The 16,536-nt window shown below is 30.2% G+C and overlaps 1 protein-coding gene across 10 annotated transcripts in view; it reads right to left on the bottom strand.

Moving 5' to 3' along the window:
• Nucleotides 1–389: 389 nt before the first annotated feature.
• Nucleotides 390–16,536, bottom strand: part of MGAT4C (MGAT4 family member C) — a 594,490-nt gene continuing 578,343 nt past the window's right edge. For all 10 annotated transcript variants that reach the window (XM_036236543.1, XM_036236542.1, XM_016140639.1 and 7 more), the window contains 3 exons: nt 9,720–9,873; nt 4,479–4,626; nt 390–1,562 (listed from right to left, as the gene is read on the bottom strand). In XM_036236543.1, the coding sequence (XP_036092436.1) occupies nt 421–1,562; nt 4,479–4,626; nt 9,720–9,848 (1,419 nt within the window). In that variant the 5' untranslated portion in view covers nt 9,849–9,873 and the 3' untranslated portion in view covers nt 390–420. The remainder of the gene's footprint in view (nt 1,563–4,478; nt 4,627–9,719; nt 9,874–16,536) is intronic.

Below are 16,536 nucleotides of genomic sequence, written 5' to 3'. Positions count from 1 at the left end.
GCGTAGTTGCTTAATAAAAGCAAACTGGTGATATAACGAATGATCAATTCTTCAGGAAGTGTATACAGCTGGCAATTATTTTTTTAAAACTCACCATCCAAGAAACTAATTTTCATAATTTTAAATCCTTCATGTCACCTTTTCGGCATTCAATTGAAAATTTAAAGCTAACATAACATTAAAAAAATATAAATGAATGTAGCATTAACTATGGAATGATATTAAACTCCAGAAGTTGAAATAACTACAAGTGTATATTAGAGTAAAATTATGATAACAATGTGTAAATGAAAACTGCCAAGATGATTGACTTTCTTTTAAAATATCCCATCACCATAGGAAAAAGGTAGCAAAAGAGGAAGTTAACAAAAAGTAAACAGGAAAATCTGTTTCAGTGACTAGACATATTGATTTAATCAGCTAAGAAGTCCAGATACTAATGCTCCTAATAATCAGCCATTCCTTTTGCGTTTTGGTAACGTATATCCTCATACACTGTATATCAAATGGAATTTTTTGATTCACATCTGACATTTCAAAGTTTCCATTTTTGAATTCCCCTAGTCTTATGTAAGTATCACATTGTCTACTTTGTTTGAAAAGTATAACATTTTTCCCAACATCTACGACTCCATGATGTAAAATGTCATTTTGCCGATCTTCTGTTCCAGTATTTACTTTAATTTTTTTAATTACAGTTGGATTTTCAAATACAATCACAAAAACATCCCCAATTGAAGGTGGTTTTCCCCAAAAGTACTCATCAACATTACTATAAGCCTTGCTTGCTTCATAATTTTCAAAAACATTCATGTTGGTATATAGACTTGCAGGAGGGTTATCAGGGATGTCAGATGACTCCTCTTCAAAATCATCATCTTTAAGCTTATTCTCTGTCCCTTTATATGATGAATAATAACCCATATGCTGAAAGAGAGATGGTTTGAAACGAATCACATTTTTTTGAGCCAATAGACCTCGAAAATGGGTCAATAGCCAATCGCAAGGCATTTCTTGATAAAACATTAATAAAAAATGTGCCAGACGTGGGAGATCATGTGAATGATAAAGCTTTCCAATGTAGCCAAGCTTAGAAAACTCAAGAGTTACCCAGTAAGTTCCTTCTAAAGATGTAATGACTTTTTTGATGGCAGTTAAAAAATTTTTTGAACATCGAACATCATCTTCTAGCATCACATAATAGTCTGAAGTATTGGCACAAAAATTAAGGAGAAAAGCATAATCGACATTTTGCTTGGAACGAAACCTGACTCTATCTTCTGGATCATTGTAATTTCTTTTAAGGCCATCCAGGATTGGGTAATATTCCTCTGGAGCATGTATAACTATTAATCGTCCTGCAATAATATGGTGGGCAAATTTCTGGGTGATATCCTGAACCATGGCCTCACGCCAGGATGAATTAAAGTCTGCTAGATGAACCACCACTGAGATTTCCTTCAGTTCTTCATAGCTGGACTGCTCAAAAATTGACTTAATTGTCTCAAGTAAATAGTTTCCTTTTTTTCGTTTCACTGATGAAAGTCCAATTGTAAGAAACCCTGAGCAAAAGAATTCAAAAGGAAGAGAAATTAAATGTGAAATAGGTTTTTAATAACATAGAAAAAGAAAGAAGTTATTTCCCCCTTAGGCCTGCTTCTATATTCAGTAATGATAGTGAACAATTATGCACAGAATATTTTGTAATTACATTTATGCTAAATACATAAAAGCAGTAGTAAATTATACATAATCAATATTTTCTATGGAAAAATTGTATCTGACGCCCAATGATGTATGAGTTCTATCACTGTAAACATTTGTTTATGAAGTGAAAAATATGTTTGAAGTTTTCTGCAGCTTAATATTCTCACATATACTCATTAGAGAAGATAGATTTTTAGATAACATCTATGATATTAAAAAAAAAAAACTACTAAAGGAGAAGAAAATTCACAGTTAAGGATGACCAACTAGTCTCAAATGATGAAAAAGAAAATTAAGGGTAGTTTATTTGCTTAATTAGCTTTAAATTTTTCATAGGACATATGTCATATTTTCATTTTTCTTTGATCACTATTATTATCTTGTATCAGAAAAATTCATAATTGGATTTCAAAACTAATTTGAAACTCATAAGTTTTGTTAATTAGAATGCAAACAATATCATATGCTATTTTTGAAAACTTGAATTTAACTCACATGTGTGGTACATTGTTCCAAGACATTAATATTACTGTTTTCTTTATTTTTGAAATGCATTTTGTATTAATTTTGTCTGGAGAAATTTTATCCAGGTACTTAAAATCTAAAATTAGAAATTGGATATTTTGGGGAAATAAAGTAAAATCTAGTGAAGTGGTAGTTTGCCTCTAAGAAGTCCTAGATGTCTGTCTTCTTATTGAAATATTTTTACTCCTTAAAGTTCTCATTTCCACCATGATTGAAAACTGAATAAAATTTCAGAAACATCACTTGGAAAATAGGAAAATGTTTATATTCACCAAGATTATTGTTTTAATACAGACACCTATATGATATGATTTGTGCAATACCGAAAAAGTCCCTGTCAAGAAAAGTCTTTTTTTTTTTTTTTTTTCACTAGTCAGAGAGGTAGAGATTCACATATTTTGTTTTAAATACCTGGGCTACAACCCTGACTTTTATTGAAAATCTAATGTTATTTGGTACCACACAACTCAAGCCATCAGCCTTCGTTAATGCACAATAATACAATACTTATAGAATATTTTCTACATAAAAGGCAGAAGTCTATGCATTTTATCTGTAAAACACATCTTGAATATTCATAGCAGTCTTTTGGGATAGCTTTGCACTTTTCATTTCCGTTTTATAGATGAGGAACCTCAATCAGAGTGATATGAGGTAACTTGTGCAAGATGTGATACCTAGTGAGAAGTGTGATGCCAAGATTCTAACTGTTCTGCTTTTATCCTTTATTTTATATTGCCTCTTTAGTATAAAGCAGTTGACATATGTGCCAGTATGCACTGATAAACTTAGCAAGGAAAACAGAAATCAGTAATGTTTGAACAAAGGTGATGTAACAGATGCAGGCAAAATAAACAAACAAACAAACAAACAAATAAATAAATAAATAAATAAATAAATAAATAAAATAACTAATGTAATTAGAAGGAAGCTTAAGAGCAGTAGATATTAGAATGAAGGGAAAAAAAGAAAGATATAAAGAAATCTGAATTAAGTTATGATTTCCTCAACCTGGTGATCACAAACTCATGTACATAAGCACTTCTTAACAGAGAACTTAATTTTATGGTCTCTACACAAGCTATTAAGAAATTCATGATAGCGCTGTATTCCATTGATTCTAAAATTTATATTTTTCATACAGTAATGTTTAAAAATAGGGTGATATTTTACCATTGATGGAATCTTACAGTTAGAACTAATACTTATATTTTCTTAGTGGTACAATAATTAGATCAAGATATTTTCTGTAATCTATGGTATCTAGAAATCCATGAAATGTAGTATGTTACTTTTTGGAATCAAACTGCCTGTAGTGGGTGAAAAAGTTTCCTTCAAAAATTTATGTCTATCCGAAATCTCTGAATATGACCTTATTTGGAAGTGGAATCTGCAGATGCACTTAGTTATAGATCTCAAGGTGAAATTAAATTGGATTTAGAGTGGTCCCTAAATTTAGTGATTAGTGTCCTTATAAGAAGAGGAGAGGACACAGAGAGACAAAGGGAGGAAGGCTATGTGAAGACAGAGACAGGGGATTGTGATTGTATTAACACAAATTGAAGAATGCCAAGAGCCATCAGAATCTGGAAGAGGCATGGAATGATTTTACCCTGGAACTACTCTAGAGTGTGGCACTGCCAGGATCTTGATTTCAGAATTCTGACCTCTAGAAATGTGAGAGAATAATTTCTGTTTTTATTATTATTATTATTATTTAATTTTATTATTAGTTTTAAATATGTAGTACATTGATTAGACATTTATTTTTTTTATAAAACAATCCCCCTAATTGCTCGTTTTTGTTGGTTTAAACCACTTTGTGGTAATTTGTTATAACACCTTAGGGAATTAATATATGACTCTCACTATCTCAAAACTGGTAGCAAATCACAAAAACCAAACTATTAAAGGTTTAAAATGTATCAATATGGGAATAGTCATTTTAAAAATCTAACCTTTAAAATGAAAAAAAAATAGATTTTTCATAGTCTCTCTACATGATCCTACATCAAACTATTAAGAATCTCTAGTACAATCAAGCATTTATTTCATTTTATTTTTGTTATTAATAGATTTGGATCAGTGAGTAATTAAATTTGTGAAGAAACACTAAAATATTCCCCCAAATATATTATATTTGTAAACCCTATGAACTTTTATTGCTATACAAATGGAGCAAGTCATCACTATTTTAAAATAAAATAATTAATGTGTTCTTGATCTAAAAGTGTAAGGATACTTACGTTTTCTTTGTAAAGGTGTGGAAGCTAAGTAGCGATAGGTGACATTGATGGCTCCTGAGAAATTAGATAAATCTTTAAAAGTATGCACATAGCGTTCTGAATTCAGCTGATGTGTAGATGTTTCCCTTATAAGTTGTTTGTCTCCTTCCTGAATGCCAAGGAAGAAGAAGAGAAAATAAATAAATAATAGATGGTGATGGATTAAATAGTTTCTCCTTATACACAGCATATACAGGCAACATATATAATATATATCATATAAATCTCAATTACTAGTATCGCAAGCTTTAGATCATTATCTCTCACCTGTATTCCTACCTAGAGTATCTGCTCCAGGCTCTTTCTACTCCTTTCTACTCTTTATATATACTTATTTTTGCTTTTCTATAGCATACATTAATAATAGCATTCTCTTGATAAAAATATCTCTACATGAAAACTTCCACTGCTTTCATGTTAAAACTCAAGTTCTTTACAGTAATTCAAGGATCTTAAAATTTGACATTAATCTGTTTTAAAGTTTTGTATAAAACTAATTGCCACTAAATTTCCCATATTTGAGTCATATTAAACTATTTACTTTTCTTCAATCACTGTTAAATAAAAGACCACACATCATTTCTGATTGAGAAATTTAGGAATGATGGGGAAGATGCAGCACTGGACCTAATAGTTATATTTCAGATAATTTATTAATCAAAAAGTTTAAATCAGTCACTTATATGGCTACTATAATTGAAGGGTGTTGAGAATGGACAGCCACGGTCCTTGTGACAGGGCAGTGTTTTATTAAAATGTCTTTGAGATACCTCAGATAGAATACATTTGTACCAAGTCAAAGAAAGGTCTTCAGATCTTGCACTAGTCTTTCCATGTTTGCTTGTTGTTTGTGTGTGCGTGCGTGAGTGCGTGTGTGTGTGTGTGTGTGTGTGTGTGTGTGTGTATGTGGTATTCTGTTGGAAGTCTGGTACTTTTATATTTAAGATTTCTTTTATCTATTAGGTAATGACTCAGGTAATTCAATTTTGAGGAAGGTTTATACTCAAAGAAACATTTATATGCAGATAAAATATATGCTGTTAACCATTAATTGTTTTCTTTTTTTCCCTTCTTTGATATAAGTTCAATTGTAAATTTTGATTATCTAATCACCATTTGATCAAGCCTTTATTTGTTAGCATTATTAGCAAAATGATGACTTGCTCGACTTTTGTATATGGTTTGCTATCATTGTTAGAATATGTTTTGGGGCAACTTAATTAGAAAAAAATGTTTCTTTTTGGCAAGGTGTCCACTGTACTGTGTGCTGTCATGCAGATGTATTTTGACTATTCAATACAGAATGGTAGGTGAGGCATGTGCAAGCCATTAAGACTATGGGGAAAGTGAATGCATTAAATAAATTTGGTTCTCACATTATTTAGCTATGGTCAATAAAACTTTAATTAAACTCCAGTTCTAAATGATTAGAAAGGATTCAAATACAAATTTTACCTCAATTGGAACATTCACTACTTTGTGTCAAATTCAAATGTCAGTGGAAAAGGTAACTAACTCAAATTTTTAAACTTATGGCCAGACTGGAATTGGTTTAAAATTTAAGTTGAGAATAGCAGACCATGACTGCAAAGAACTTTCAATTTGGTTCCTGCCAAATCAAAACTTATTCTAATTATTTTTTTCTTTATATTCCATTCTGCTTATGAACCTATATTTGGTCTTTAATACTGTATTTATATATTTTATATTGTCTTTATAATTTTGGAAAAAAATATTTTAGTCTTTTTGTAAAAATTATAATGTATTTGCCACCTGTAAGTTATAGACTTTCAAAATATATAAAATTAAACCTTGGATGCTAGATTTATTATAAATATACTAATTAAATATCTATTGGATTTGATTATTTTAAATTCTTTACTTACAAATATATTCATCTTTATTTATCTAAAAACTGATAAAACAGCATTAAAGTTTTAAAGTGAACAATTTTAAGATTGTTAAAATGTAACTGGGACTCAGTTTAGCATCAACTACTTTAATAGTAATATAATGATGTCTGTAATCAATAGGGTGTAGAAAACAAAGCTATAAAAATTACAGTAGTCACAATATTGAATTCATTTTACCACTCTATTCTTAGGAGATGTCCCATTCTAAAGGAAGTATAGAATATTGAATATCTCTTTACAAATTCTATCTTGAACACATAAAAATCCAGATTTTTTCCTGTGATAAAATAGAATACATGCATCCTGAATGAAGGACATAACAGAATGTAAAATAAAATGCAACTTATGTGAAATCACTTTATTAAATTCTCAAGAACAAGCTTCTTTACACTTTTTGGCATAAATAAATAATGCACTTTCACCTGAGTCAGCCTTGTTGGCTGCTTTTCAGAGGCATATACCTAACAGCTAGGCTCTCCCTAGACGCCTTCTTTCTGTAGTTACTAGGCTATATAGTGTATTTCTCAGTAATAAGACAAAGCTTTATGACAATCATTTTCTGGATGGAAATGCAATTCAATGGACCAGCTACAGACTAAATATATACCCCAGTGGCTACTTTGAAGATGCTTACAGCCCAGAGGCTAAGTTGATTGGGCATGCAGCGTCTCTTCTACTTAGTTTGCCTTGTGATACTATTTGTCTTTTATACTGAGCTTGGCTTCCTTTCCTATTGAAAGCTGCATATGTCCCTAATATGTAAACAATACACTAAAGTGTTATGTGCCCAGATTTCAGGCCACCAATGGATTTTCTAGCAAAAAAAAAGCAGAATAGAATGTGCCAAGTAACTCCAGAGACCTTACTACTTTGAATTATTTATCTGATTTCTCTGAATTATAATTATTATTTCCCCTGAAATAATGAAGACACTTAAAAAAAAAACCTGGTTAATTTTTAAGCTTAGAAAATTGCATGTATTGTTGCATTCTGGAGTCAAGAAAGAAAATCAAGTGAGATAATATTGGAAAAAATAAAATAAACACAGATAAAAGGGTCAAAGGGAGAATTCTTAAAAAGAAACTGAATTATATTCTAGTAGGAGACCAGTTTTCCATGGGCATTAAACATTTGTAGAACAATTTTAATGTAATTTTACATTATTAATTTAAATAGTTTCAAAATTGTATACACATTAAGAATTTGGTTGAAATTAAGCTCAAAATACAAAATAAGTAGAGAATATCATCTAGTAAATAGTGAAAAATTAACCTAACAAAATAGTTTCAGTGAATTTTCAGTAAGGAGAGGTTCTTGTAGTTAGCAATCATTTTAACTCACTTTTCCAACCTAATATAGTTAAAAATAATTTCAATTTTTAAAGCTAAGAAGCAATCTCTACTTTGCATCTAGGTTAATTTACAAATGTGTCTAGATATATGCTCAATATTGACAGAGAAAATTTCATCTAGAGAGTACTCTTTAGTAAGAGCTAATTCATTAAACCATATCTTTTACATTAGGTGGCTAGGTCTGATATTTAGATAAGACTGTATAAATATTCACAAAACAGGGCAATATTATTTGATCTTCTTATGAATATATAGTCTATTATTTGTTACACATTTTTAAATAAATTTAAAGAGGTTTTATTTCAAGAATGATATAAGGATGTTTGTTGCATACAATGGTCTTTTGTCTGTTTAGAATGAAACACTGAAATCACACTTGAAAGTATCTCATAAATACATCAAGTCATCAAATACAAGAAGCATCCTGCCAATAGCATGTATTTAATTTACAAGATGTGATTTTCTTCTACCAGTAGACACAGATGTGAGAAATAAATTTTTATTACAAAATTAAATCATTAATCAAAAGTTCCTCTAATTAATTTGTGATCTTTAATTCTATCAAAAAAAATTGTTGGATCACATGGGCCTTGCTCTATTGTCATTAAATCTCATAAACTTAATAATCGTGTTTTAAAAAATCTAGAATGTATATCATTAGTAAATTTCTCCAGTGTTATGTTTACCTAAATGATGACTAGTCAAATTCTATTAATCTGTGGTGATTTCAGCCATTGTGAATTGACTGCTAATTGTAGAAAGAAGTGTCCACAAGGTTAAGACCCATACTTGAAGGTAAAAGGCCTAGGCAGAGTCAAATATAGGAATCTGGCAGAATTTTACCATTAAAAACAATGCTAAAGGAAGTGAAGTGCTTTACAGAGACCTTCCAAGAGGATCTATACTAAGATCATACGATTGACTCATAGGATACAACACCATATCTGGAAGATAGTAGGTAGTTAATAAATCATGTTTAATTAATAAAATAAAACATTGGGAAATGTTCTTTGTGGTTATTGTCAGACTTTCTCTTGCTAAGGTATGAATTCAAACTTTCAGCATGCTCGCATGATGGAAAGGATTTTTCAGTCCTCTATATGTCAAAATCTTTTGATTTTCTGGAATATGTGAACAGAGATAACAATGTAAAGATTAGGAATTTTCTAGATATCTTAAGCTCAGCTCAAAGAAAGAAAATGGAAAAGCAATAATGTCCATGTTATCACTTACCAAATGTTGTGATAATTGTAACAATAAATAACAGAAACAAATTGAGTTCTCACAATTAGCCAGAATAAGTCTTTTTGAATATTTTTCATAATTTACTTTATATATAATCTACTAATTTTATTTTTTAAACTACTGAATAGTTCTCATATCAATATCTTTAGTTTTTGAGGTTCTATATTATTTTTCAGTGAATATAAATATATAATATGGTGGCCTTTTAGGGCTATTCAAGATCCAAATGCGGTATCATACATTGTAATAAAATATTGCTTCTTAGCACAACAGCACAATTAGTATTATTAATTAGATGAAGAGATTTCAGAAGTTATGATAATATAGAAAAACAGAAAAATAAAGAGTAAACTAAGCAAATTTTCTTCTATATATTTTAAATTAAAGCACAAATTTTGAAATGGTTTTACATAATATTAATTCAGCATAGTGATGATAGCTAACTTATTTGTAATTAGATGTATATATGAGCTACAATATATATAAAGTATTAATGAAAACATTACAACATAAATTAAAACAATTGTAAATTTGATAATATAAAATTAATATGAAAAGTAAGTAGATAGAAAGTTTTGCTCAAACTAAGTCTGTTCCGACAACCTAGGATTGAAGTTAGCTTATGAATGAACTAAGTCTAGTTTGATGTAGACTTTATTTTAAACAAAAAATGATCAGTCTCTAGAACTTACCAGAACATAGCTATCTTCAATGTACAAGTTCATAAATAGAAGGAAAACAACAAGAACTCCCAAGAATGACACTGTAGAACGTTTTCGCAGGCATCTCATTTTATCTAGTATTTCAAAAATGTGCTTCATTTGATGAAATTTTAAACATTCTCTCCTGTGGGGGGGAGGTGGGAAACAGAATTACTAACAATTTGGACGCAAATATTTCTTCATCATATATATCAAGAGCCAGTCCTTTATAAATCTCACTCTTCGAATGTCTAAAGTAATTTTTTTTTCCAATTTCAACATAATAAGGTTGGCACAGATTATTACTACATAAGCACAGGTCAAAGAAAAGGTTTATATTGATGTGGAGTAAATCAAAATAAAATGCAAATCTCAATTATTTCTGAACAAATAAACATTGGTAAGAATGATGTAAGGAAAAAATAAGCTTTAATGAGAAACAAACAAAAATAAAAGAGAAAGACATACATGTCATGGTGAGATATAACATTAAGGAAATACCTACCTTCGTATAATATTACAATGTAATGAAAATGAAATAAATCAGAGATGGGTCTAGTCATTCCAGATGTATTGAAGATGTACTGAAAAGAACTACTAGGGGGGATTTTGGGTGAAAAAAAGGGAAGTCACTTGGGAAGTTAAAGTTTTGGGGATAAGTCTAAACCTACATTTGAAAACTCTGAGTTACAATTGCTTTATTCTTTTTTTTTTTTTTTCAATAATTCTTGTTAAATCAAAGTAGATCTGGAGTGTCATATCCACATTGCCTTGCTTAATCTACTAACTAGAAGCTTGGCTGAAATACACGTATTCCCTTTGACGTGACAATTATACTTTTAAAAATTAGTCAAAAACAAAAAATATATTTGTGAGCAAAAGTTTACATGTGGTGTTGCGAGACAGTGATGGTTGTAAAATAAATTGGAAACAACTTAGAAGATGTTAATAGCCGTTATCTCAGTGTAATGAATTATCAGGAATTTTCAACCTTGGTTTTGCTTTTTGAGTCTTCTATATTTTTTAGATGCATTTATATTTCAATAATATTTTAAAAATTATTTTTAGTTTTCAAAATTCTCTATTATCTGTTGGGAAATAAAACCGCATTTTGTTTCTGGATACATAAACATAAACACAGTATTTTTTTTAAGAAAATAAGATTTAAAAACATATAATACTTTATGATATGTCTCTAGATGCTCTGAAAGTTGAATGTTATAAGTTCGATATAAATGCTCAGTCAAGAAAAAGTCTATTCTAATTCTATTCCTTTGAGACAATAGAGAAAATGTAAATGATGTGACTACTGACTGCATTTGCAAAGTTCAAATGTAGATAATTATACATAAAGATAAGAATATCTATTAACATGTATTAAGCACTTACTAAGTGCTGGGCACTACATTTCACATGGGTAACTTATTAAACCATAACAAAGGCTTTAATACTACTATTTGATAAATTTTACAACGATAAAAACACGCTTTCTTGAGGTGCCCCCATAAGAGATGATCCAGTTTTTACATCTAGAATTCACTATAGAGTGTTCTATTAACCACTATATCGGTATACAATTTTCTAATAAGGTTTTAAATGATATTTTAAGTATATCATTGTCATAAAATCCAACATATGTAGTATAATAATTTGCGGTACTGATCTGTTGAATAAAATAGAAATAATATAATAGATATAAATTTTTTAGCAGAAAATAATTTTTTAAATTATATTTACTTAACCTAATACACACATAAATATATAACATAAGGAGACGGATGATAGTTGATATTTCAAATGGTATAAGTAGCGGTAAAAATAGTGTTTTGGAAGCATACTTCAGTGCACCCTGCAGTTATGCAAAAATAGAACAAAACAACAACATGACCCCAGGATATAATTTCAAAAAGTTGAAAAAGAAAGAAATATAGAAATCCTTAGAAAATCATTGTGACTACTTAAAGTATAATATCCTATCCTACAAGTTATAGTTCTCCAAAATCCACTGAAAACAATTAGAGCACAATAACCTTACATTGTGTACACCCTCATCATAATCACTAGAAAGACAATAGCACATGTCTCAATTTACATATAAGTGAAAATAATAACACCCAGGACAAGCAGAATGGGCTAAGAAGGCCAAACCAAAGCAAACAAAAGATTAGAAGACAAATCAAAATATGTGTTATTTATTAAACAACTATACCACAGGGGGAAAAAATAATTAAGGAAGCAAATAATCCAACAAAACTGCTCTCTGACTCAAATATAGAATCACCTGGGTCCAAAAAATCCAAATATATATTCAAAAAAAAAAAAAAAAAAAGACTGACAAACAAATTTACGCAAAAGACAAAATAGCTGATTTCAGGTAGGGAGAAGAGACTCTGAGATTAAGCTATTTGTTTGCTATGCCACAAAGTAAGGAAATCTCAAAGATTAGGGCACAGAAAACAGATTAAATAGGTTTCCATTGAGAAAATTTGGGAAAAATAAATAATCAAAAATGAGTATGATTGATAGTAAAATATTGAATTAATAGAAATTTATGATTACATGACAATAATAAAAAGAAGAGAAAGAAAAGGCAGGAAACCTATCTGCCACAATTGGATGTGATCACTCAATCACTTTCTGACCCTAAAAGTTGATGAGTAAAAGGAAAATATTAAAGTTTCCCCCCTGCATTTCCAGGAGGAATTGTATGCCATCCATAGTTGATGATGGGAATTTTCAGATACTTGACAACAGGCAGCACAGGGCAATGATTCCTGAGAGAAAAGAAACAAAAGAAATAAGTTCCATGATTTTTTCCAGTTTGCAATTTTCAAAATGCAAGGCAGGATATTGAAAAGAGAAACTGAAAAAGAAAGATATCCTGTGTCCATGACTTGGGAGAATTAATAGTGTTAAAAAAATCCACACTACCCAAAGCCATTATAGAGTGAGTGCAATTCCTGTCAAAATGCCAATGGTATTTTTCAGGGAAAAAGAAAAAAAAATCCTAAAATTCTCAGGGAATTGCAAATCAAAATCACAATGAGATATCGCTTGATACCGGTTAGAATCTAGACTATTATCAAAAAGACTAGAGATAAGTGTTAGCAAGGATGTGGAGAAAAGGGGACTCTTGTGCACTGTTGGTGGGATGTAAGCTGGTACAGCATGGAGTTTCTTAAAAAAATAAAATAAAATAAAACTACCATATGATCCAGTAATTCCACTTCTAAGTATATATCCTCAAGAACAAATAGTAATGGATAGTAATCTCAAAGAGATATCTGCACCTCCGTGTTTATTGCAGCATTATACAAAATAGCCAACATATGGAAAAAACCTATGATAGATGACTTGATAAAGAATATATGATATATAGATCTAGATCGATATCTTTTCTTAATTTATTCATCTATACACACACACACACACACACACACACACACGTTAGAATATTATTCAGCCATAAAGGAAGAAAATTCTGCCACTTGAGAAAACATGAATGGATCTTGAGAGCATTACACTATGTGAGATAAGTCAGACAGAGACAAATACTGCATAATCTCACTTATATGTGGACCCTAACATAGCCAAATTCATAGAAACAGGGAATAGAAGAGTGGTTGCCAGGGACTAGGAGTGGGGGAGATGAGGAGAGGTTAATCAAAGGGTTCAAACTTCCAGTTATGAAATGAATAAATTTGGGGAATCTAACGTACAGCATGGTGCCTAATAGTTAACAATATAGTATTACATATTTGAAAGTTAAGAAAGTAGATCTTAAATGTTCTTACCATACACATACAGATGTAATTATGTGAGGTGATAGAGGTGTTAACTAACTTTATTGTGGCAATTATTTTGCAATATGTACATGTATCAAATCATCATGTTGTACAATTTTAAACTTACACAATTTTATATATCAATTATATAGTAATAAAGCTGTGGAGGAAGGAAACTCAAGTTCATATGGCTTCCCTAGTAAATTTTACAAATTTTTTTTTTTGGAAAAAAAAATACTAACTCTACACAAGATTTTTCAGACAATAGATTTTTATTTATCATTTTAGGTCATTCTGTGAATAACTTATAGGAGTTTACAAAAGGTTATTGAAAATCAGTATCATAAATATTCATAAGAATTTAAATATAACTAACCCAAATTTAATCCTTATTTTCCCATTTTTGAAAGTATATGTCCATAAAATATATAATGATGGAATATATTCATCTTGTAAATTCTGATTCTAGATTTCAAGTATATTTCTAACAGCTTCTCACTTATCATTAGTTCAGATTCCTCTTGTATTTACACCTTTAAGACACAAACTCCTAGGAACTGCAATGGCTCATATTTTGTCAAAGCAAGAACAACCTTCTTATTTGATTCATAATTCCTATATATTTCCATTTTTAGATTTAGAAACACCAATCTCAAATCTATATCATCTATTTCTATCCAATCATTTTTATTTATACAACTGCCTCTATGTACTAATGATCTTAAGTAAATTTTGGTGAATAAATATTATAAACGATGAATGAATGCACTTTCATATCCTTTTAGCAAGGATTTGTTAAGTTCTCGTTGTATAATTTTCTGAGATGAAATTCTCTGTTAATAATGTTCTGAATGGGAACACACTATTTTCTTTATTACTTAGACATATATTTTTGTCTAAGCAGTTAATCTGAGTTTTTTATACTCATTTTACCATTACTATCCTACTAGAGTGCCACTCTCTATTTCTTTTAATTTATCATCTAATTAATCTAGTGATTATGAAGTGTCTTGTTCTGTTCATAGTTTTCCTTATCATTATCATCAGAAAATAAAAAATTCTGAATATTCAGCTGTGTTAATGAAAGGTTAAAAAAGCTGTAAAAATGGTGTTTTTAGATTTCCTTTTTTACCTACTTGAAAGATAATGCAATATTTTAGCAACACAATACCAAAACTGAAAAATATGTCATAGTGGTGCCTATTTCAATATCATATTAACTTCCTATGCAAAGTCATTTGTCCATTTTCTAATTATTTTAATATTTTTTGTATGGTTGGCAATAATTTATATGTAATTATAAAATATTCCCTAAGATAATAGAATAGCAGGTGTTTCAAAAATATAAAAATAATATGATCATCAAGATCTGTTAACATATCTTATAATTTACAAAAAGGTCTAATGGCTCATACATTAATTGTAAGCAATAAAGAATTTCATGCCACTCAAAAATAATAAGGCAATATTCTATTTTCTCTCTGTTAGACTTCTGAGAAAATATAAATAACATCAAAGCTTAAAATAATTAGAATTACTTTAAAACAAACAATTTAAAAAAATACTCAAAAACTAATTAGTTTCAATGAACCTTGATGATATATCAAAGATTAAGAGAACATATTCCTGTATACTTATGCAAATCTATCTATTATATATCTATCAACTACCTATCATATATCTTTCATCTATTATCTATCTATCTATCTATCTATCTATCTATCTATCTATCTATCTATCTATATCTTATCTATGTATCTATTTATCATCTAGCTAGCTAGCTAGCTAGCTATCCTCTATCATCTATCCATTTATCTATCAATCATCTATCTATTGAGAGTTTTAAGAACTGACAATGCAAATAGTAAATCAGTGAGAAGGTAATATTCTTTTTATTTAATGCTGATCCTACCTGTATATTGTCTTCTCAAGTTTACAAACCATTGCTAAAGAGGATACAAGACCTTCCTAGTAATATTCTTTCCCTTGTTTAATATTCTTTTCCACTGCTCTAGTCAACCTCCTCTTCTTTTCCTTTTTTACAACCTTTTGGCATTACTCTCTATGAAAACTACTTTTTGAGACAAATTCAAATTTGCATCTCCAGTTGGTACTCCTTCATGAGCCTAGTTTTGATTTTTGAATAATGACTGTTATTTCTATGTAAATTTCCTGCTGACCACTTAAGCACAATAAATCTATTACCGTAGGATGGTTTTCTCTTCCAGCTTGCTCCTCCTTCCAGAGTCTCATTTTTGATAGGCCTAGCTTTCTAATTGCCTGATCAAATCATCTCAAAAAATAATTTTCTCCTGCTCTCCTACAGTCAGAAACATGCCAAGCCCTGCCTTCAGTCCTCAGTCTCTCATCTGCCACAATTTCCCCATCCAGTTCTCACTGCTGCCATTATCGGAGTTTGGGTTGATAGTTCTTTAACTTTGGCAATAGCAATAGATTGCTGATGGTTTTCCCTCCCTGTTTACTGTTTATTATTTGTTTCTAAAGTATCGATCTCTAAACCAGAAATGGAAAACTAGCTTTAGAATTTCTGATCCTAAACTGGAAGTGAGAAGATCTACATTAGAGATAGCAGGTTGTGTTTCGAACTCAAGGGTGTTCAGAAGGTGCCTGCCTGGCAAGGTAAGTAATAAAAATGTTAACATCAGGGCTCTGCTGTGCCACAGGGAAGAAATCAAGAAAGATGCCTGCAAATGATCTCAGTCATCACAATTATAAAACAATGCCTCATAGTAAACCATGAGTCAGAGGAACAGAGTCAGGCCAGCACAGAGCCCAATGAGGTCCATTCAGACCTGAACTTCTCCTTCCACCTGGACCTCAAGATATATGCAGCGAAAACTGAATAGAAGCCAAATCCATTTGGTCTGTTTCAGTCATCTATTTGCAAAAGACGGAGGAAATGGAAGCTAATGCCACTTAAAAAGTATTTTATTTATTTTTCTAGTTCTGAAAATAGCTATTGTAGGTAGCTAGTTAGACATGAGTGACAGGGGAACAAAGGA

Source organism: Rousettus aegyptiacus, unplaced genomic scaffold (assembly GCF_014176215.1).
Source record: "Rousettus aegyptiacus isolate mRouAeg1 unplaced genomic scaffold, mRouAeg1.p scaffold_m13_p_2, whole genome shotgun sequence".
Lineage (NCBI taxonomy): Eukaryota > Metazoa > Chordata > Mammalia > Chiroptera > Pteropodidae > Rousettus > Rousettus aegyptiacus.
This window is presented reverse-complemented; position numbering and strand designations above follow the sequence as displayed.